General features: G+C 39.2%; 1 protein-coding gene across 1 annotated transcript in view; it reads right to left on the bottom strand.

Annotated features, from left to right (window-relative positions):
* The window catches only part of STMN3 (stathmin 3), a 29,651-nt gene extending 6,556 nt beyond the window's left edge, over positions 1–23,095 (bottom strand). Inside the window, exons 1-3 of the mRNA XM_043980201.1 lie at positions 22,868–23,095; positions 1,156–1,251; positions 378–553 (exon numbers count right to left, since the gene is read on the bottom strand). Of these exons, the coding sequence (XP_043836136.1) occupies positions 378–553; positions 1,156–1,251; positions 22,868–22,886 (291 nt within the window). The 5' untranslated portion in view covers positions 22,887–23,095. The remainder of the gene's footprint in view (positions 1–377; positions 554–1,155; positions 1,252–22,867) is intronic.
* Between the last annotated feature and the right edge of the window lie 584 nt (positions 23,096–23,679).

Raw genomic sequence — 23,679 nt, 5'->3', positions numbered from 1 at the left:
TCTCCAGAATAGCGTAATTTACATGGAGATGGAGCTGCCTTTGTTCCTAATCAATGCAAAACTGCCAATTCCAACAACTCAGGAAAAAGGACCATGCCACTGAAAATCCCATTGCCTTTTCTCTAATCCTTAGTAGAAAAAGGCAATTACAGAAAACACCCTGCATTTTACAAGGTCTGTGAGTAGGAGAAGCTCCATAGAACCTAAGCCACCAGCATTGCTAATCAGCATTTTCAAAACCAAAACTCCAGAGAGAAAAAGGTTGCCAGATTTCTTCATATTTACATAGTGATGCATATGGCTGATTGGGGCACAGCAGGAAAAGCTAAGGTCATAGCCACCATCATTTTGACTCTTGAGAAGGTAGAATTCTTTACCTTCCTTCTCTCCTCAGCAGCCTCCAGCCTCTTCTGCAGTTCCTCCAGAGAAATGTCCTTCTTCTTGGGGGGGGAAGAAAGTATAGGACTTTCTGGGGACAGATCTGAAGGTGACTTCAAGATCACCTCAAAACTCTGGCCAGATGCTCTCTTGTCCAGTTGCTTCACTTCCATGTCTATGAGAAGAAGACAAGTTTGATGCATTTGTCATCCATACTATCTAGGGAAAAGCTGGACTAAGATGAGGGACTTAGAAGAATCCTTAGAAGCTCTTACTTCAGGGCACATCCATGTTTAAAGCCTGATGTTAGAGTTAGGGTTGGATATGTTGGAGGAGAAGGGACATGCCTCTTAACTTCTGGCTGGATTTTAAATTAGCATCTTCCCTAATATCCTAACTCTATTTTTTTCTTTTCAAGCCTCTTGTTCACACTGTGCCAAGCATTTTAGCCAAGCTTATGAATGAAGGGTTAGAGTCTAAATTATAAAGGCTGAGGGAGGAAAGAGTAGCATTTTCTGAGTTCTTACTTTTCTGTTTAATCATATGGCAAATATTGAAGGAGATGCCAGAAGTAGGCAGTTACCCCACTTTGTTCCTGACCAAATAAAGGAGAGTCATTTCCCTAGTTACCTCTACAAGCCAGGGAAGCCTTTGTGAATTGTAGTCATTCTCCTAGCTTTGAAGCTTTGTGGCATGGACTAAGATACTTTTAGTAAAGCTAGAGACTGTGGGAGTAGGATCTTGATGCTGATAAATGGTGGTGGATTAGACACTCACCTCCATATTGGTAAATGGTGTTTGGGTGTGGCTGGGTATAGAAGCAGGAACAGATCAGTGAAAGTACAGACAGCTCCTTCATTTTTTCCTTGTATGCTGCAAAGACAAAAATCAGAATGGAATGAAAATGGAAACAATATTCCTTCTGGTCCTTCCAATAAAAATCTAATTCATTCTCATTCTCTCTCTCTCTCTCTCTCTCTCTCTCTCTCTCTCTTTCTCTTCCTCCCTCTCTTTTTCTCTCTCCCTCCATTTCTCCATCTCTCTCTCATGATCAAGTGTATACACACACACACAAACACATACACATATCTACATGTCAGGCAGTAGCAGCAGATAGAGCATTAGACCTAGAGTCAAGAAGACCTAAATTCAAATGTGGCCTCAGACACTAGCTGTATGACACTGGGCAAGTCACTTAACCCTGTTTGCCTCAGTTTCTTCAACTGTCAAATGAGCTGCAGAAGGAAATGGCAAACCACTCCAGTAACTTTGCCAAGAAAGCCCCAAATGAGGTCATAAAGAGTCTGAAATGACTGAACCCACCCCTGGACAAGTCACTTAACCTCTGTCACAGTTTCTTTACCCACAGCAAAGTAATCATAATAGCACCTACCTCACAGGGTTGTTGTAAGAATCAAATGAGATGATTTTTGTAAAGCATTTAGCACAGTGCCTGGTATATATCATCTCTTAATAAATGAGAATTCCATTCCAAATGTGATCATTCATAACTAAAAGGACAACAGTAAAAACCCTTAGCTCTTATATCCAATGTACTAAGCCATTCTGAACAGAACCAAGCAGATGTTTAGAGGGAACTGGAAGAGGTATTTACAAGAAAAAACAGGTCGTTTCTGAAAGTGTTTCATTTTGAGTAACTGCTACTAACATTATAAGATAGAAATTCCAGAAAATGGCAGTTTTTCCCCTTCAGGGAAGGCACACACAATGTAGAGCTACTTAACTGAAGGTATAGCACAGTAGAATGGCAGTATTGTAGTGATGAGCTCAGCAGAGTGTTTGCATACTCCTAGCATGGAATTGGATATTGGAAACCAGAAGTATAGAAGTGACATGAGAAATGAAGTAGACTGGTGTATGTTAGTGTGGCCAGTAATATTTTCTGGGATTTGTTAAGTGTGTCTGTTGCTTGAAGATCTCTTTTAAAGAGTCTCATGGGGAGCAGCTAGGTGGTGCAGTGGATAGAGCACTGGCCCTGGAGTCAGGAGGACCTGGGTTCAAATCCGGCCTCAAGACACTTGATACTTCCTAGCTGTGTGACCCTGGGCAAGTCATTTAACCCTTATTGCCCCACAAAAAAAAAAAAAGGGGGTCTCATGGACACTGGCACCACTACTCATATCCTGCATCCTACCCTCCAAAAAAAGTATATATAGTAGGTTACTTAATTCAGTATGTTAACATAGGCACTTCTATCCTAACCACTTTTTAGATATACAGACTTTTTTTTCTTTTGATGTTACACTGGAACCAAGATCTGTGAATGATTTAATCATCCTAGGTTAGGAACTGTCCATTCAGCACTGCATACCTCTCTCATTCTGAAAGGCTAAATAAATCAGTGCTTTCCTCCCTCCAAGAAAGGAGTTCAACTTGTTAGAAATGGTCACCAGTCAAGTGGTTGAGAGGTAGACTTCCTTCCATGAAAAGGAATCTGGAGAAGACTTTGGAAACTTGATTCTGGTGAGTCTCTTGTCCATAACTGTTAAATAATTGTAATCTTTAGGAACCTATTATAAACTTCATCTAAAGAGATGAGATGCGATCGTTGCCCTCAAGATTACAATCTAGTAAAAGAGATAAGATGTACACAAATAACTTTAATATAAGACGAAATGTGACATGGGCTATTGGAATTATACAATAGGTATTCCATCCTTTTACACCTCAAATACTGCATATGATTTTTGGTTTTGTTCTGTTTTTGCGCGGGGCAATGGGGGTTAAGTGACTTGCCCAGGGTCACACAGCTAGTGAGTGTCAAGTGTCTCAGGCCGGATTTGAGCTCAGGTACTCCTGAATCCAGGGCCAGTGCTTTATCCACTGCGCCACCTAGCTGCCCCTGCATATGATTTTTATTGCTACACATCAAGGAAGAGAAAAGGGATCTAGAGAAGGGAAAGATCCAGCAGAAGAAAGAAAAGGACAGGAAAGGAGGAAATATACGTTTATTAATCCCCATTATGTGCCAGGCACTGTGCTAAGAGCTTTGCCAATATTATCTTATTTGATCCTTAAAACAACCTTGAGGGGTAGGTGCTTTTATAATTCCCATTTTACAGTTAAGAAAACAGAGGCAGACTGAGATTAAGTGTTTTATCTGGGGTGAAAGAGCTAGTAAGTACCTAAGTTGAATTTGAATTCAGGTCTTCCTGACTCCCTGCCCAGTGCCCTAGGAAAAAGTATAATAAAATCAAAATGTTCCATGGAGTAAAGAGAGTAGATTCCTTTATCCCATTAGTCCATAAATCAAGTCAATATGACCTCTGAAATATTATGCCCATCCTTCTCTTCCCATAATCAAGATTTCAGTATAGTAGAACTTAAGCTTCTTGAGGGGAGGGACTATTCAATTTGCTTTTCTTTTATCCACAGTACCTAGGGAAATGTCTTGAATACAGAAGGCACTCAATAAATGTTGAATTAAATTGGATATAGGGTTGCCCTTTAAAAATATGTTTTGTTGAAATCTTTTGTTTTTGTATTGCCTAAGAACTGTGTGTTTTCTTCCTACCAGAGGAGCCATCTCTTGTAAGGAAAAAAGAATTTTTTTAAAAAACAAGAAAAAAAATTCAGTAAAACTGATTTTCTATGCAGTGGTCCATACCCATCATCCCCATCTAGACCCAAGTTTGTTCTTTATAATTTTGCAATATTTATTTTTACTATTTTATGATTATTATTTTTTTTTGGCAGAGCTATGAAGGTTAAGTGACTTGCCCAGGGTCACACAGCTAGTAAGTGTCAAGTGTCTAAGGCCGGATTTGAACTCAGGTACTCCTGAATCCAGGGCCAGTGCTTTATCCACTGCGCCACCTAGCTGCCCCTGCAATAGATTCTTTTTTCTTTCTTTTTTTTTTTTTTCCCAGGCAATGGGGTTTAAGTGACTTGCGCAGGGTCACACAGCTAGTAAGTATCACGTGTCTGAGGCCGGGTTTGAACTCAGGTACTCCTGAATCCAGAGCCGGTACTTTAACCACTGTGCCATCTAGCTGCCCCTGCAATAGATTTTTTTTTTTTTTAAGGCAGTGGGGATCAAGTGACTTGCCCGTGGTCACACAGCTAGTAAGTGTCAAGTGTCTCAGGCCGGATTTGAACTCAGGTACTCCTGAATCCAGGGCCAGTGCTTTATCCACTGCGCCACCTAGCTGCCCCCGCAATAGATCAGTTTCCTTACCTCTAGTCTTTGCTCACCTCAACCCTATCCTATGCATACATCCTATGCATAGTTGCCATGTTTTTCCTAAGGCAAATCTCTGATCACATCTCCACCTGGATGTCCTGCTGACACTTCAAACTCAACATATTCAAAACTGAACTAAGAATCTTTTTTTTTTTCAGGGCAATGAGGGTTAAGTGACTTGCCCAGGGTCACACAACTAGTATCAAGTGTCTGAGGCTGGATTTGAATTCAGGTCCTCCTGAATCCCGGGCCGGTGCTTTATCCACTGTGCCACCTATCTGCCCCCATAATCTTTCTTCTAGACATAGATCTCTGTTGGTGGCATAGCTATTCTTCCAATCACACAAGTTGGAAACTCTAGGTTTTACCTTTCTCCTCTCCCTCAGCCCCTATATGTAATCATTTGCTTAACCCTATACAATATCTCTCACTTCTGCCCCCTCCTCCCACAATGCCATTATTCTAGTTTAGACCCTCATCATCTCTAAACTGGAGTATTAGTCCCTTTAACTAGGCTCCCTTTTCTAGTCTCTCATTCTCTTCCATCCATCCTTGAAACATCTGGCATATTAATAGTCTTAAGTCATGTCACTCCTCTGCTCTAATGGTTTCAATGTCTCTGTTTCTCTGTTTGTCTCTCTTTTTATTTATGTGTCTTTCTCTCATCTATCAAATAAAATATAAATTCCTCATCCTAAGATTTAAGGCTCTCACTAAGACTAATTCTAATATAACCTTTTTTCACACTCTTCCCCCCCCCCCCCCCGGCCATGTAACAAAGTAAATTTTAGCCAAAACGGACCACTCATTGTTCCCTGATCACATCCCAAACTCTCTTTCCTCCATGAATTTGTGTAGGTCATTGTATATGCCTGAAATGTTATTCTCCACATCTCACCTAAGGCTTAGTTGAGGTGTCAACTCCTCTGTAAAGCCTTTCCTGATGCCCCTCCCATAACTAAAAGTTTTCTTTCTTTAAATTTCCTTATAGAATTTGACAGATTTCTTTTTGTCCTTTATTACAGTCTATTTAGGAGAGAGGAAAGAGAGTGTATGTATGTGTGTGTGTATACATACACATGTACACATATATATATGCACACACACATATATATACATATATATTTATATTCTTGTTTCTCCATAGTTGTTTGCATGTTGTTTTCCCCCCTCTATCCCTAGTACTTAGCTCTGTGCCTAGCACATAGTAAGTACTTAATAAATGCTTATTGATTTGACTCGAGTTGACATTCTCAATATAAATTATACCATTTATAAAAGGAAGTTGTAGCTACATGAAAAGCTGGTTATAGGTTCTCCTGGGAGAAGTAAATAAAGGAGCTTGTGGAATTTTTTTTATCATGTATCTGAAGACAATAAGAAACATAATTTGAGGGGACTCAGTCATCTCATATTTCAATGCTTATGATAAACATTTGCAACAAGACCACAATTAACCAATCAACAAACATTGTCAGGCACTATGCTACATGCTGGGATATAAAGACAAAAGTGAAACAGTCCCTGTCCTCAGGAGAGACAACATGTATATGTATATCTCTGTACATAGCCAGAATGAAGCCAAGAGCACACACTGAGTACAACTGGTGACTGACCTATGATCACAGTCCTTATAAGAATATGTACAGTGCTTAGCTGATGTAATTCCCATTTGGCCTTTGGAGCATACATAGACATTCTGTAACTGTTTCTGAATTGCTAACCACATAGTAAATATGAGCCTTTTTGATTGACCCTGAAGAATGACCTTTGAGATCCAGACAAGCAATAGCTGAGACAAGCATTTTGCCAGTAGAAATTCTGCATTTAGATGTGAACTTAGAAGAACAAAGGCTATGAAGAAACTGAATTAAGTCTGAGCCCACTCTCCTAGACACTAAGATAACATAGGAGAAAGTACTTCACTGAAGTACTGCCCAGAAATGTTTGTGCTTTTGTTCTTGCTAAATTGTCTAAGCAAATATTCCTTTTTTTTTTTTAATTTTTTTTTAAGTGAGGCAATTGGGGTTAAGTGACTTGCCCAGGGTCACACAGCTAGTTAAGTGTCTGAGGCCGGATTTGAACTCGGGTACTCCTGACTCCAGGACAGGTGCTCTATCCACTGCGCCACCTAGCTGCCCCGCAAATATTCCTTTTTAAAAGAATTATGGGGAGCAGCTAGGTGGTGCAGTGGATAAAGTAAGCCCTGGATTCAGGAAGACCTGAGTTCAAATCCAGCCTCAGACACTTGACACTTTCTAGCTGTGTGGCCCTAGGCAAGTCACTTAACCCTCATTGTCCTGCAAACAAAAACAAAAAAGGGGGGGGGGATTCTGTAAATTGGTTAAATAGAACTGAGGCATTAGTCGGTAGAGGTTAAAATGAGGGAAGGACATGGAGGAATGAGGGCTCAAGCTGAAGATATTAGAGAAAAGACACCTCAGTTCCCCATTGGTATCCCCAGAAACCCAAGGAAGCAATGCAGCAGGGTCTTATTCTAAGAGAATGAAAGCAGAAAATACTAATACATGTTCTCCTTACAGTGTTGCCTCTCACTGGAATGCCCCTAGACTGAAAGAAGTCAATTCAACAGAAGAAAGATAAGAACAACTATTACTTCCAGTTCCAGCTATACAGCTAAAATAAATCAGAGGCTCCAATTCACCATATGCTTAGCAGACCAGTACCAATTGCAAAATGTTTACATATGCTCCGAAGTCCATGTGGGAATTGCAGAAGCAAATACTCTGCAGATATTTGTAAGGACTATGATCATTGACCAGTACCACTGTACTTGCCATGCACTCTTGGCTTCATGCTAGCTTAGGGTAAGAGGAAGTCAGATCCCCTACAAAGTGATTTTTGGAAGGAAAAGGCTAGGAGCTGGAGGGTTCAGGAGAGGGCTCACTTCTACTTCATGTAGAAGTAAATTTCAGTTGAGTTTTAAAAGGAAATAAGAGCTCCTAAGACAAAAAGGTAAAGAAAAGATGCATTCCAAGTATGGAAAACAGCCAGTATAAAGGCAAGGTAGGTGGAAGATCATGTATAAGGAAAAGCACGAAGGCTAGTCTGTTTGGGTTGTAAAGTGCATGAAAGTGAATAATATATAATGAGGCTAGAAAGTAGGTTATTATATCCTAGTCCTAAAGAAGAGCAATGCCAAGGCATGTTCAAATTACCAAAGAATTGCACTCATTTCACACGCCAACAAGGTTATGCTTAAGATTCTGCAAATATTCAGCAATATGTGAACTGAGGATTACCAAGCAGGGTGGTTTTCAAAGAGGCAGAGGAACTAGAGACCAAATTGCCAACATTTGCTGGATTATGAAGAAAGCAAGGTAGCTCCAGAAAAAAAAATCTTTTGCTTCATTGACTACACTAAAGCATTTTGACTGTGGGGATCACAGCAAAATGTGGCAAGTTCTCAAAGAGATGCGAGAGAGTGTCAAGGAAACAGTGAATATGAACTTCGATAGACTTCAGGAAACAGTGGAAGATAGAAGGGCCTGGTCCATGGAGTTATGAAATAGGACACAACTGAACAACAACAGCCAGGTTATAAAGTGCTTTAAAAGCCAAAGAAGACAATAGGGAGTCAGAGTTTACTGAGTAGGGCAGTACTATGGTTAGACCTGTACTTTGGGTTTTTGTTTGTTTTTTAGTGAGGCAGTTAGGGTTAAGTGACTTGCCCAGGGTCACACAGCTAGTGTCAAGTGTCTGATGTCAGATTTGAACTCAGATCCTCCTGACTCTAGGGCCAGTGCTCTATACACTGGGCCACCTACCTGCCCCAGGCCTGTACTTTAGGAAACTCTTTTAAATAGCTCTGTGAAAGAATGATTGGAATAGGATGAGGCTTAAAGCCTCCAGGTAAGAAACAATAAGGTCCTGAACTAGGGTGGTGACTGTGAGTGAAGACAAGCAGATGGGTGGGTAAGATGTTGTCGAGGTAGGAATGACAAGATTTGGCAGCTAATTGAAAATAAAGGATGTGAAGGTGAGGAATTGAGATTATGTTGAGGTCGCAAGCCTGGACAACTAATAAAATGGTGGTGCCTTCAACTGAAATAGGGGATTTAGGAAGAAGGGTAGACTTGGGGTAGAAGAATGAGTTTTGTTTTGAACATGTTGGATTTTAAGTATCTCAGGACATTCAGGATAATATATCCTAGTAATTTAAGATGTGTGATTGTGGCTCAGGAGAAAAATGAGATCTAGAGATATAAGATCTGGGAGTTATCAGCCTAGAGATAACAAAAACCCATGGGAACTGATGATACCACCAAGTAAAAGTATAAAGAGAAAAGAGAACACAGGCCAGAACATGGTCTTGGGTTATGCCCACAATTAGATATATGGGTGATAAACTAGCAAAGGAGACTGAGGAGGAATCTTAGTCAAATAAGTAAAAGAACCAAGTGAGAGCAGTTTCAGGAAAATCTAGAGAGGAATGAGAATACATAAGATGCTGATCAATAGCATCAGATGCTGCAGAGAAGTAAAAGATGAGTACTGAGAAAAGGTCATCAAATGTGTTAATTAAGAGATTATTGATAATTTGAAGAAAGTAGTTTCAATTGAACAGTGAGGATGAAAACTAGATTGAAGGGGGCAGCTAGGTGGCGCAGTGGATAAAGCATCGACCCTGGTTTCAGGAGGACCTGAGTTCAAATCCAGCCTCAGACACTTGGCACTTACTAGCTGTGTGACCCTGAACAAGTCACTTAACCCTAATTGCCCTGCCCCCCCAAAAAAAAACCCCAAAACAACAAAAAAAGAAAACTAGATTGAAGAAGGTTACGAATTGAGTGAGAATATTAGAAGTAGAGATAATGAGTATAGAGAACTTTTTCTAGGAGATTGGCTATAAAACATGAGAGATCTAAGATGATAGTTTGAGGAAATGGTAGGGTCTAGCAAGTGTTTTTTAAGCATGGGTGATATTTCAGTGTTTTTTAGACAATAGGAATGGAGTATTTAGTTGGAGAATGAAGATGGAGGGGGAGGGAATGATTGTGAGTACAATATGTTGGAGAAAATAGGGGGATATGAGATTGAGGGTATATATAGAGGGACTAGCTTTAACAAGGTGAAGGACTATCTTATCACAGACTACAGTAAAGGAGGGGAAATGTTGGGAGTGATATCAAGGGGTTTTGAGGTATATAAAAAAAAGGAAGTTCATAGTCAATTCAGTATTTTCTCAGTAAAGTATGAAGCAATATCCTTAGCTAAAAGGTTTGGTCAGAGGGTAAATAGTGTTGTAGGTTTAGAGAGAAGAGAATGTTTGGAATAGCCTATGTGGGGAGCAGGACAAAAAACCAGTTAGGGAGAAATAAAAAGTGTAGATTACATGCCAACATCAGTTGCCAGGGATAAGGTAATTATACAAATTATATAGATAATTATACAAAGAACTCAGTATCTATAGAATTTCAAATTAAATCATTGTGTACCTTAATACTAATGTGAATGCAAATGTGATTAGAAGAAAAGTAGGGTAAAAATAAGTTTTGAAATATGGTTCAGGAGTAAGAAAAAAGAGAGACCAAGGACTTGTACATTTTATAGAACTCTATCACCTTTTCATGAAGAAAACTGGAAGACACTGGACGTGGTAAGCACCAAATAACATTGCAAAAATGAAATTTACTATATTTTGACAGAATACAACTGATTGCTAATGTGGGAGCCATTTCTGAATCAGCTGTCGATGTCAGGCAACCTAATGTTAGATCAAACCAAAATCAATGTCCATTTAGAATAAAAATTAGAATATATAGCATGAAACTGAGAAAACTCCATCCTATTAGAACAAGATGTTAAAACTGGCAAATGAGAAATGGATAAAAGAACAAGACACCAAATTAAACTATTGCTATTTCCTACAGATGTCCAGCAGATTTGAATCAATCACCACAATGAGAAGAGTGAAAGATCTTAAAAACCCATTCAGCCAACAAATGCTTCATTTCCTTGCCAAGTAAAGCAATCTGAGTGCCACAGGCATCACAGGTTTAGAATATAAACTCCTCTAATGAAATATTATTAGTAATAAGTAATAGCACACACAGGGGTATGCTAGAGCCAGCTTAAACTGGTTCACAAAAACTGATTGTTAAATTTTCTCTGCGCATTTACACTTCAAAAATCAGCAAATGTTACAAATAAGGGCTTGGTTTATTGCTTTGATGGTCTAGATTGAAGAAAATGATGAAGAAAATGTTAATAATATGTTAAATATAAAAGTACGTCCTATTTACATTTTTTTTCAAATCCAGTTGTTAAACATTTACCAACACACCTCAGAATTTCCTCATAAAACAGTAAGAAGCAGGGATGGGAAAACAACTTTTTAGAAAATTTCTGAAGGGATCCAATTAAGTCGGAACATCTCAAAGTCATTAAGAATGAAAGTAGGGGCAGCTAGATGGCGCAGTGGATAGAGCACCAGCCCTGGATTCAGGAGTACCTGAGTTCAAATCCGGCCTTAGACACTTGACACTTACTAGCTGTGTGACCCTGGGCAAGTCACTTAACCCCAATTGCCTCACTAAAAAAAAAAAAAGAATGAAAGTAAAAGGACAATGAACAAAAGAATTGGATTATTTGTGAAGATTTCAATAACAAATTCTTTTCTTCATCAATGACAGTGAAACCACCATATTTATAGTCTTGCATCACAGTCTCTGATAAGTTAGATAAAAAAGTAGAAATGGCATTAACAAAAACAAAGATGGAAGGAACAGCTGTATTAGACCAGATACATACTGACAAGGTCAGTAAGTCAGTGAATAAGCTTTTTATTAAGCATTTACTATGTGATATATATTGTACTAAAGTGCTGAGGATACAAAGAAAGATTAAAATGTTGTCCCTGTCCTCAAGGAACTCTCATTCTAATGACAGACAACATATGACTGTGAACAAGTGAAATATATAGTGTGTATAGAAGGTAATCTCAGAGCAAAGATTTAGATTTTGAGGTTTTGAGAAAAGGCAGGGAATGGGAAAGGCTTTCTACACAATATAGGATTTGAGTAGATTAGAAGAGAGAGCATTCCAAGCATAGGAGACAGACAGTTCAAAGGAATGGAAATGGGAAATGTGTATGAAATAGCCAGTAGGCCAGTGCATCTAGATCAAAGACTGTATGGAAGGAAGTGAAGTGTAAGAAGACCAGAAAGGTAGAAAGTGGTCAGATAGTGAGGGGCTTCAAATGTCAAATAGAGGACTTTATATTTTATCCTGGAGATAGTAGGGAAGTTTTATAGTTGGGGAAGGAGGTAACATAGTCAAACTTAGGTTTTTTTTTTTGTTTTGTTTTGTTTTTTTTAGTGAGGCAATTGGGGTTAAGTGACTTGCCCAGGGTCACACAGCTAGTTAAGTATTAAGTGTCTGAGGCCGGATTTGAACTCAGGTACTCCTGACTCCAGGGCCGGTGCTCTATCCACTGCGCCATCTAGCTGCCCCTAAACTTAGGTTTTTAAAAAAATCACTTTGTACCAAGATAAGCTCCATATGAGTACATGACTTAGACATAAAGGGTAACATCATAAACATATTAGAAGAGCAAGGGATACATTATCTGTCAGAGCTATGACTAAGGGAAGAGTTCATGACCAAATGAGACATAGAGAGGATCACTGAAAGTAAAATGGACAATTTTGATTGCATAAAATTAAAAAGGTTTTGTGCAAACAAAACCAATGCAGCTAAAATTCGAAGAGAAGTAGGTAAATGGGGAAAACAATTTTACAGGAAGTTTCTCTGATAAAGGTTTCATTTCTAACATATTGGGAATTAATTCAAATTTATAATAAGAGCCATTTCCAGGTTACTAAATGGTCAAAATATATGAATAGGGAGTTTTCAGAGGAAGAAATCTAAGTTATCAATAGCCATATAAAAATGCTTTAAATCACTAATAATTAGAGTAATGCAAGTTAGAGCAAGAGGTTTCACTTTATGTCCCTCACATTGGCAAAGTTTACCCAAAAAAAAAGGAAAATGGCACATGTTGGGAAAATATGTACATTAATGCACTGTTGGTGGTCAGTGAACTGATATGGCCATTCTGGAAAGCAAAATGAAACTGTTGAAAAAGCTATTGAACTGTGTTTACCCTTTGACCCAGTAATACTGCCACAAGGTCTAGACCCCAAAAAAAGATGAAAGAAAATGGAAAAAGACTCATATGCACAAATGTATTTATAGCAGTTCTTTTTTTTTGTGGTAACAATGAATTGGAAATTTAGGGGATACCCATCAGTTAGGGAATAGTACAAGTAATGGTATATGAATGTGATGGAATACTGTTGTGCTATAAGAAATCACAAAGGAGCTGGTTTCAAAAAAGCCTGGGAAGAGTTGTGTAAATTTTTGCAGAGTGAAATGAGCAGAACAGAATTCTAACAATTCATACAATAACAATATTGTAAAGATAATTAGCTTTGAAAAACTTAGGAACCCTGATCACTGTAATGACCAACCACAATGCCAAAAGATTTGTGATGAGATATGCTACCCAGTTCCAGATAGAGAGGTGATGGACTCAGTGTGCAGATTAAGATATACCTTTTTTGGTCATGGCCAATGTAGGAATTTATTTTGTTCAACTATACATGTTTGTAATAGGGGGGTTGTTTTTCTTCATTGACTGAAAAAATTAATTTAAAAAAAATCACTTTGACAGTTGAGTATAAAATAAATTAGAGTGGGGGAGAGTAAAGAAAGTGAGACCAATTAATTAGAAGGCCACTTTAATAGTTCAGGTGAAAGGTGAAGAGAGCCAGTATTAGTGTAATGGTTGTTTAAGTAGAAAGAAGAGAATATACATAAGAGATGTTAGGAAGGTAGAAATATCAAGATTTGGTAACAGTGTATATGTGGGGTAAAGCAAAAGCGAAGAGTCAAGGATGTAACTAGGAGAACAGTAATATGGAAGTTGGAAAGAGGAAAGGGTTTTGGGGGGACACGCTGAGTTTGAGAAGGTTGTGCAATATCCAGTCATCTGCATAGAGATGATCACTGAATCCATGGAAACTGATGAGGTCACCAACTAAAATAATATATAGAGAGACAAGAAGACAGTCCAGGACAGAGCTCAACTAAAGATCCAGCAAAGGAGACTGAGAAAGAATGGTGAGAAATGTGGAAGGAGAACAATCAACAACAGAAAGCCTAGAGAGGAGAGAGTATCCGAGAGGGGATAGTAATCTACAGTGTCAAGGTTACAGAGAGTTCAAGAAAAGTGGATATTAAGCTATACCACTTTGAGGACATTGAGATATCTCTTTTCCAGATAACTAAAACGAGGGGAGGTAACAAATACTTTGAAAAGATCATGGACCTAATTATTACTGAAAATAGGACTCTGGAAAAAATATTGATAATCACTAGTCAATTCAATTCAGCACTTGCAGTATGCAAGGTACTATGCTGGGTACTAAGGCCATGATACAGAAAAATGTATGAAACATTCTTTCTATGAGCTTACATTCTACTGTCCAACATGTACACAAATAAATATAAGGAAAATTGAGTAGGTGGAAAGAACTGACACTACTTTACATATCACTACTTTACCATCTCTATAAAACCTTTATGAAACTAATCTATTTAGACTCCAAAGGATTAAATTTTCGAGCCATCCAAGGCTAATGGAGAATAAAGTAGGGTCTGAGTAGGCTACAGCATATTATCACTGAAAGCTTGCTCAGGAAAAATGATTAAAGGATATTATCATTGGGGCAGCTAGATGGAGCAGTGGATAGAGCACCGGCCCTGGATTCAGGAGGACCTGAGTTCAAATCCAGCCTCAGACACTTGACACTTACTAGCTATGTGACCCTGGGCAAGTCACTTAACCTCAATTGCCTTACTATTAAAAAACAAACAAAGGATATTATCATGGATTGGACTGAAAAAATAGGCTACTCATGCAGTAGAAACAAGGGATAATGAGTGGAGACTGAGTGTTATACTCACATACACATATTGTTAAGAGATTCAGGGGCAGCTAGATGGCGCAGTGGATAGAGCACCGGCCCTGGAGTCAGGAGTACCTGAGTTCAAATCCGGCCTCAGACACTTAACACTTACTAGCTGTGTGACCCTGGGCAAGTCACTTAACCCCAATTGCCTCACTGAAAAAAAAAATTAAAAAAGAAAAAAGATTCAGATAAAGGCCCCTCAAGATGTTTGGTGGACTCCATCTGGAGGAATTACAGGAAAACATTGACAGGAATCACATGGAATGGGTTGAAATCTGAACCACTATAGGAAGTACTCACGATGAGACCATAGAACCATGGAAATACCAAAATAAGTATTCCCAGAAGTGAATACAGCATCTCACACTTAGTAGGCATTTAATAAATGTTTGTTTAATTGAATCATATAATTCCCTAGCTCAAAAATCAATGGGACAGGGGCAGCTAGATGGCGCAGTGGTAAAGCACCGGTCCTGGATTCAGGAGTACCTGAGTTCAAATCTGACCTCAGACACTTGACACTTACTAGCTGTGTGACCCTGGGCAAGTCACTTTACCCTCATTGCCCTGCAAAAAACAAAAACAAAAAATCAATGGGACTCATCATGAGTACATAGAACCTCTCTGGATGACATGGTCATACGTTTTCTTTTATGAAAAGCTGTTTCCTGAGTGGAATATCCTGTACTGGAAACTATAACCCTTACCCAATCTAATACAAACCTGTATGTAAATATAGTAAAATCTATCTAGAATACCTACTTGGGGGTGGGAGTGGGGAGAAAGAATAATGGGTAATTTAATATTCTGGTTATCTACATTATCAGTTTTCCAAAAACTAGAATATAAACTAAATGAGCATGATTATAAATGATTTTACCTTAAACACAAATTACCATTGTACAGGCAATAGACACATCATAACAAAGTGGAAAGAGAGTTCAACTTGGAATAAAGAAGACAAGTTCAGATTCTGATTCAGACTAGCTATGTGACCACAGGAAAGTAACTGAACTTCTCTGATACTGAGTTTCCAGTACCTGTGGTTGATTTTCCAATCCTTGTTGTACCTACTACTTCATAGGATTATTGTGATGCATAAATAAGATAAGTATCTATGAAATACTACATAAACTTTTAAGTGCCATACAAGCATCATCAATATTATTATTAAGGACTATAGGTATAGAAAATTATGCTAGATCTGTATGGACTCATCACTACCAACTGGTTGTTTCTCTTCCTAGATCTTCATTCTCTTCTGCTCTTAGGGTCTTTACAACTATACCCAGGAAATGGATTGCTCCCCCACTTTTCATTTTAAAATCTTCACTGGACCTAGGATTTCATTGCATACGGTCTCTGTCCTCAAGGAGCTTACATTCAGATGGGAGGGACAACACATACATGAATAAATAGATACAAAATAAATACATGGCAATTTAGTGGGGAGGGCATGAACAGCTGGGGAAAGGAGAATGAGGAAAGCTGGAAAGACAGTGTTGAATGTGGTACTTGAGATGAGTTTTGAAGGAAAAGGAGATAGAATGTAGTGTAAGGAACAGAAAGAAGGCCAGTTTGACTGGACCACAGGACTCCCGAAGGGGAGTAATTATATAATGAGGCTAGAAGGTTAGGTTGGGACCAAGTTCAAAAGGCTAAATGCCAATTGCTAAACATTTAAGTGCTTAAATGGTTTTTTGGTTTGTTTGGTTTGGTTTGGGGCGGGGGGGGGGGGGGGGGGGGGGGGGTTTGCAGGGCAATTGGGGTTAAGTGACTTGCCCAGGGTCACACAGCTAGTAAGTGTTAAGTGTCTGAGGCCAGATTTGAACTCAGGTACTCCTGAAGCCAGGGCCAGTACTCTATCCACTGTGCCATCTAGCTGCCCCTTAAGTGCTTAAATGTTAAACGAAAGATTTGATCCTAAAGGTAATGAGCCATTAGAATTTATTGAATAAGTTGGTTAGATCTATGCTTTAGGATAATCATTTAGGTGTTTATAGGGAGGATGAATTGTAAAGGGGAAAAACAGGAAACAGGGAAATTAATTAGGTGGTTATTGCACTAGAGAAATGATATGGACATGAACCAAAGTGGTAAGCTAAGGGGAAGCCTATACAGAGGCTGAAGCTAGGATGTCAAATTTGGGGAACAGGTAGGTCAGTTTGGCTATAACCTAAAGTAGGTGAAGAGTGATGTGAAATTCAGAAAGCTACTTCAGAGGCACAGTTTAAAGGGCTTCAAATGTCAATGTGAAGAGTTTGTATCTTCTTATACAGGCTGTAGGGAAATACCAAAGGTCCTTAAGCGATGAAGTTAATATAGTCAGATCTGTGGTTTAGAAAAATTATTTCTGCACCTGAATGTAAGATGAATTAGAAGGAAAAGACTGGAAGCTGCAAGGTCAACTAGAAGACTTGCAATTATCCAAGTGCAAGGTGATAAGGGCCTAAGTGGAAAGAAAGAGAATAATAGGAGAAATGCTATGAATGTAAAACCATAGGAATCTAGGATCATAAATTCTGTATCAACAGACTTGGCAACTGATCAGATATGAGAAGATTGGAAAGAGAGAAGAGTCAATAATTGCAAAGGAAAGAGTCAGGGTTAAGATTTCCAGTGCAGAGAAGAGTCCAGTCAGGAAACCTTTTCCTTTCTTGGCTCAAAGAGTCTTAGTTCAGGACCCAATGAGGGGGGCAAACTTGGATTTAAATAGTTGGGCAATGACTATTTGCCCTTTCCAACAGTGGAATAAAACCCTGTGGTGGCTTGCCTCTGTGTTCCTTTGACATGATAACAACAAACATTCTTAAGTTCTTGAGCGAAGGTGTTTTCATAAGCTATAAAATGTGGGTTCAAGTCCTTCTTCAGTTATATACCCACTGTGCAATCCCTGGAAAGTCACTTAACCTCTCAATTACTCAGGCAAGTCTATAGGACTATAAATTGCATTGGTGGAGAGATTTCCTTACCAAGAGATACAATGTTATCTACAGAGAGCAGCAAGCAAGGCAATTTGATTGGAAGGTAGTGCTTGTGAAGGAGAGTAATGCACAGTAAACCTTGAAAGGTAGGTTGGGGCCAGACTGTGAATGACTAAAATCCAAATTTGGGGGGAAGGGAAGAGAAGGGAAGGGGAAAAAAAGGAAAAAATAAATGTACATGATAACTTTATTATATATCTAAAAGAAATTTTAAAAATAAAAAATAAAAGAAATAGCAAACTGTACATAAAAGATTTGCATTTTCATGTGTAATCATCCTTTTTATTATACTGTGGTATGGAAATGCTTGTTTTATTCCATAAATTAACAATAGGTGTTTTTTTTTAAGCCAAAAGAAGTTGCATTTTATTTTATAGGCAAAATGGAGCCAGTGGAGTGTTCTGAGCAGTGGACAAATTTAATCAGATCTGTGCTTTAAGGATATCAACTTGGCAGTTGTATTCAGGATAAGTGGAAGAGGGGAGAGCCTGGAGGTAGGTAGACCAATTAGAAGGCTATTTTAGTAGTCTATGCAAGTAGTGATAAAAGCCTAAACTAGGGTAGTAGTTGTATAAGGTTAAAGAAGGGAAGAGATGCAAGATGTATTGTGAAGGGCAACTGACTAAAGATGACAGGGAGGGTGAAGGGAAGAATCCAAGATGATTCTAAGATTGTAAACCTGGGTGACTAGGACAATGGTGCAAGCCCTCAACAGAAGTAGAGATGTATGAGTGCATGGATGAAAAAACATTGTTAAATATAGCATGAAGAAAGGATAGAAAATGTTGGTTTGTAAAATGGACTTGGAAGGAATCCTGGTAATAGAATACTTTTATTAATACTTTTAATAATGTTTTAAAATGCTATCCATCCCCAGAGAAAGCAATGTTTCTTTTTCTTGTTTTTTTCATCTATGTTTTCTTTTACAATATGACTAATATGGAAATGTTTTGCATTACTATACATGTATAACCTGTATCAAATCACTTACCTTCTCAATGGAGGGAAGGAGAGAATTTAGAACTCAAAATATTAAAAACAAATGTTAAAAATTGTTCTTACATGTAATCAAGGGAAAATAAAATACTAATTTTTTGAAAAGAATGTTAAAGATTAATAATTTTTAAAACAATAAATAAAATACTGATCTTTACCAAAGAAAATAGCATACTGGAGATTAAAACAGACAATATAGAGTATAGAATAAAAGGAAACTGACCCAAAAGTGAGGAAGGTCTTTCAGAAATAAATCTACTAGTTGGATTACTTTATTTCTATATATAGGTCACAGGGCACCATGTTGGTATAGTGGAGCTGCAGCAGCTCCAAGCTGGACTTGGAGTCAGAAGACCTAGTTGTGAGAATAGGCTTTATAGCTGTTGTGACCTTGGGCAGTAGTAATAACAATAACAAATGCATATTGTCCTTTAAGGTTTGCAGCCTCTGCCACTTACTAACTGTAAGTCACTTCCCCTCATCTTGTGATTCTCTTGAATTTCCAGGGCCACTAATCATAATTGTAGAGATTTTATAAAGTACAGAAAACAGGCTTAAGGAAACCAAAGGCAAGCTAATATATGTGGTGTAGAGGATAAAGAACTGAGCTTGGAATTAAGACATCTGTTTCTAGTCCCAACTCTGCCACTTATAAGTTGTGTGCAAGTTATTTTACTTTACTGGATCTCAATTTCTCATCTGTAAAAAAATTTGAAAAAAAATTTTTTTTAAAGGAAGGGACCATTCAGTTAGATAATGTTTAAGTCATGGTGGTCTGCAGAAACTACATTTTACAAAATGGGGAGGCTCAGAGAGTTGGTGGGACTTGCCTAGAATCACACAGGAATGAGTGTTAGAGCAAAGAGGGCTTATGATTCCAAGTCTAAGATGTGGCGTCCCAGATCCATTCCATTCAGTTCAATTCAACAGACATGTATTAAGTGCCTACTGTGTTCTAGGCACTAAAAAGATCAAAAGATTAGCTAGAAGACTGGTTCTTCAGGTTGGAGCCCATAGCCTAGGAAAGAGATACTCTGTGAATAATTAAGCACTGTGTATAAACTTTAGTAAGGTTTTCATTTTTATCTTAAATAACATTTTTTAAAGAAAAGGGAGTATTTACACAAGACAACAAAATTCTTATTGAAGTGCCAACTGGCTAATGAGCTGTATTCTAAAAGCTTTGCTTCAGTATCAGCCCAAGAGAATATTATGTTCTTTGGCAGAGACTAGGTCTTATTCCAATATTACTTAGTATTTTTTTTCAGGACCCTTATTCAGTCATGGAATAAATCCAGGCCTTAAGTTTTAAGATGCTTTCCACATCTAAACATAAGGAATTAAGTTGGGGGGAAAAAAGGGTGATGCTCTGGAGAAAGAAAGGCAAACATTAGAGCTTTAAAGTAATAGAACATAGAAGAAAAATCTCCGGGGGGCAAGAGTGAAACATCTTATGGAGATGAATTAGCAATGCTTGGTTGCTTACAAAATGAAAAATCTACGTGAATATAGAAAATCAGAACCATAACATAATCCTCTTGATAGTCAGCACCATCTAGCCACTTCAGAAAATGGCAGTGTTCTGGCCCCTACAGCTCAAGAGATATATTTAAATTTGGGAAAGGTTCAGTAATAAAAAAAGTAAAAACCAAAATCTGTTTTGATGCCTTTTATAATTAATTTTACCTAAAGATAAGAATGCTAAGTGGAGCTTATGAATTATTTTCAAATTTATAGGGAATTATTATATAAAGGAGAGTGATTCATTGTTCTTCATCTCTGGGAACAGAATCAGAATATCAGTAAGATTTTGGATAGAGATAATTTCCTGACATTCAGAATTACTAAACACTGATGACACAAGAAGCTTTGTAATTTCCTTCTCTGGAGGCTTTAGGGCAATAGAAAACAGATTTTCATCTGTTTAAAATGGCTTAAGTATGCTCTTGTCAGAAGACAGAGAAGATGGATTAGATGTGATGTCGTCTCAAGGTCTTTTCTAGGATTCTATTTAACCCAGATTTGGAGTCAGAAGACCTGAGTTCAAATCTTGCTTCTGATATTTACTGCCAGTGTGACCTTGGGTCACTTGACCTCCCTAGACCTCAATTTCCTCATCTGTAAAATAATGGTGATAGACTAGTTTTCTTCTGAGGTCCTTTCTAGCTCTAAATACTAAGATCAATTTCCCCAGAAATTTTAAATATTCTGAGAAATGGGGGAAAACCAACCTAATGATGGCAAATAATGACAAATGCCCTAAAGTGTCCAATAGGTACACAGTGTCATTCACTCACTGTCTTTATAATGTATCAAACGAAGACGTCTGAGGTTTTGTTGTCATGGGTTTTCTTAACGGAGCTATTGAAAGCAGATCCAGGTCTACAACAAAGTAGAGAAGAACAAGCTCCTCTCCATAGACTAAGACTCCCCACCCACCCTCTTCTACTACAGTATAAAGTCTTGAAGGGTCATGGACTAAATTTTTTCATCTTTTTTGATCACTTCCTTTCTCTACTTTCCAGTCTCTTGCCCTGCACATAGTAGGTGCTCAACGAATTTTTTGAATTGAATTGAATTGATTCACACAGGGTCACACAGAGACAAACCACTGCAATGAACAACCAAAGCCAGCAGAGAACAGAAGATACATGGGTAAAAATGAGGCCAGTCGCAGAGAATGCTGCTATTGCTCCTACCGCAAGGAGTGTTCCGAACTCCCCCACCCCCTCCCTACTCGTTCTTCAGGGGTGGGGCTTTGAGGGAGTCTTCGAAACCACCTCCACTATGGCTCCTCAATAGTCCTCACATTACCTCTGTCACAATCCCTGTTTCCTCCACCTAAGGGAGCCTCTTAGGGAGGAGGGACAAGAAAAAGGAGGGGCAAAGGAGTGAGCAAGAAAGAGAAAAGAGAGGTCATTAATTTAGAATATCAATGAGCAGTTAAGGAGTTGGATCCATCAGCAGTGAAGTCCTGAAGCAAGGATCAGTTCAGAGGATGCCTTTGCTATTAGCTGATTAATCAGTGTATCTTTATAGCTTTAAGTTAATCTAACAAAATCCATTAGTATCATGTATCTCTTAATATACCTATGGCACCTCCCTTTCCTTGCTCATCACTTGTATCAGGGATATTGATCCGTCCATCTGGAGTCTGCCTTCTTTTCACTGTAACTACGCAGCTGCATTGGTCTCCCCCCATCTGCATTCATAGCCCAGGTCCCTGTCCCAAGTCTCTGTGGAGCATGGGGTTGAGCAACATTAATCCATAAAAAAGAAAATTCGAGGATGCTGCTGTGCTTTCAACTACCCAGGTCAGTGCAGTGGCTGCTCAAAACTCTCTTCCATCTCCCGTTTAGTCCCGGAGCTCCCTCAAGTGGTGCAGGGCAACTCAGAGGGGGTTGGTGCTATTAAATAAGGACACCCCATAAAGAGGACACCTTGTAGTATCAAATTCAAGAAAAAGGGTGCCCCTGTGGGGTTCTGAGGAAAGGAGATGGGCCGCGCCCTGCCCTTCCTTACCGCAAGGGAGGCGGGGGAGTGGAGTACTCGACTAGACACTGCAAATGCGGGGCCGCTCCCTATTCCTTTTCTCCCTTCCCTCTTCTTCATTCTCCTTTTTAATTTTTAATTTTCTTCTCCTTCCCCACCTACTCCGATTTTTTTATCCTGATGGTTTAGGGTATCCGGTCCTTCACCTTTTCCCAGACTTTCTACATTCGAAAAATCCGCAGTAAGCAGAGATGCCCTTTTTCCTCCTGACCCCAAACTGTTCTACCTCTTCTTACTTATTTAGTCCCTTTTGCCGCTACCAAGGGGGTCTTCACAGCGGCATCTCCCGGGGCTTCTCTGTCTGGCTGACCTAGCAGCAGACCCTGTCTCTCGAATTAGGGAGGAGAAGCAACTGAGAACAGAAAACAAATAAAAATAGCCTCTATTTCTATACAGCTTTGTGGTTTTACAAAGTGCTTTCCTTAAAACTCTCCCATTAGGTAGATAATGCAAGGATAATTATCCCATTTTACAGATGACGAAACTAAGGCACCGAGGGGTTAAGTATTTTGTTCAAGGTCACACAATAAGTATCGGATCCAGAACTGGAATTCCAATCTGGTTCCAAGACCAGCATTCTTTCTAGTATAAAAACAAAATCCCAGAAACATCCAGCTAAGAGGAAGACAATGGCAGCTACGGGTTTTCTCTCTCCCCACCCACCCAACCCCGCCCAGCCGCCCCTTGAAAAGCCTATGGCTTCCCTCTGCAAAGACTAGAAGCAGCCGAATTCTGAGGGAAGTACAGGAGCCTACCAGATACGGTGCTAGCCATGGTGCTGGGCGTTCAGGCTCTGCGAGGCTATGGGGCAGAAGGAAAAGCTGCGGAGGCCCAAGATGCAGGTGGCTGCAGAGATGGGAAGCTGCTTGCTGTAGGCTCGACTGCTGCAATGCTGTGGAAAAGAGCAAAGAGAGAGCCAGCGACTCAGCTCTAGGGGGCTGCAGCCATCCGGAGGGAGGAGAGAGAGAAAGGGAGGGACGCAGGGAGGGAGAGGGGGAGGGAGGAGGGAGGGAGGAGGAAAGGAGGGGCAGAGAAGTGGAAAAGGAAGAGTGGAAGAAAAAGAGGGGTCATCTATCCGAAACATCAATGTGCAGAGCAAAGCAAATTGCTTTAAGGATAGAGTCATTTCTTCTAGAAACTGCCTTCCTTTGCTCCTGATGCCATGGAAGCTGCCTGTGGTGAGAAGGAAAGAAGAGCAATTTCAGACAGTTAGAACAGACAGATTTTCTTCTTGGAAAACGCCCTGATTTCTATCCACCCTCCTCTGTTGTAGATGGATCAGCCTGAAAAGTTCAGCCCCTCTGCCTCCTCCATTGATGAGGAAAAAAAATAGGGAGGGTGTTGTGGGGTTAGGTTTGGGGGGGGGGTGCTGTTTGGGAGGAATTTGGGTTTTGTGGGGCTTTTAAAAACCCTTACTTATTACTTTGCAGATTCTCTGAAAATGTAGCTCATATAATCATTATAGTCAAAGAGTTAGAACTGGATGGGATTATGAGGCTATTTAGTTCAACCTCCTCATTTTACTGCCGAGGAAACTGAAACCCAAAGAGATTAAACGACTTGCTCA

This window comes from Dromiciops gliroides, chromosome 2 (genome assembly GCF_019393635.1).
Source record: "Dromiciops gliroides isolate mDroGli1 chromosome 2, mDroGli1.pri, whole genome shotgun sequence".
In the NCBI taxonomy this organism is placed as follows: domain Eukaryota; kingdom Metazoa; phylum Chordata; class Mammalia; order Microbiotheria; family Microbiotheriidae; genus Dromiciops; species Dromiciops gliroides.
Note: the sequence above shows the minus strand (reverse complement) of the source record. Positions and strands in the feature narration are given on the sequence as shown.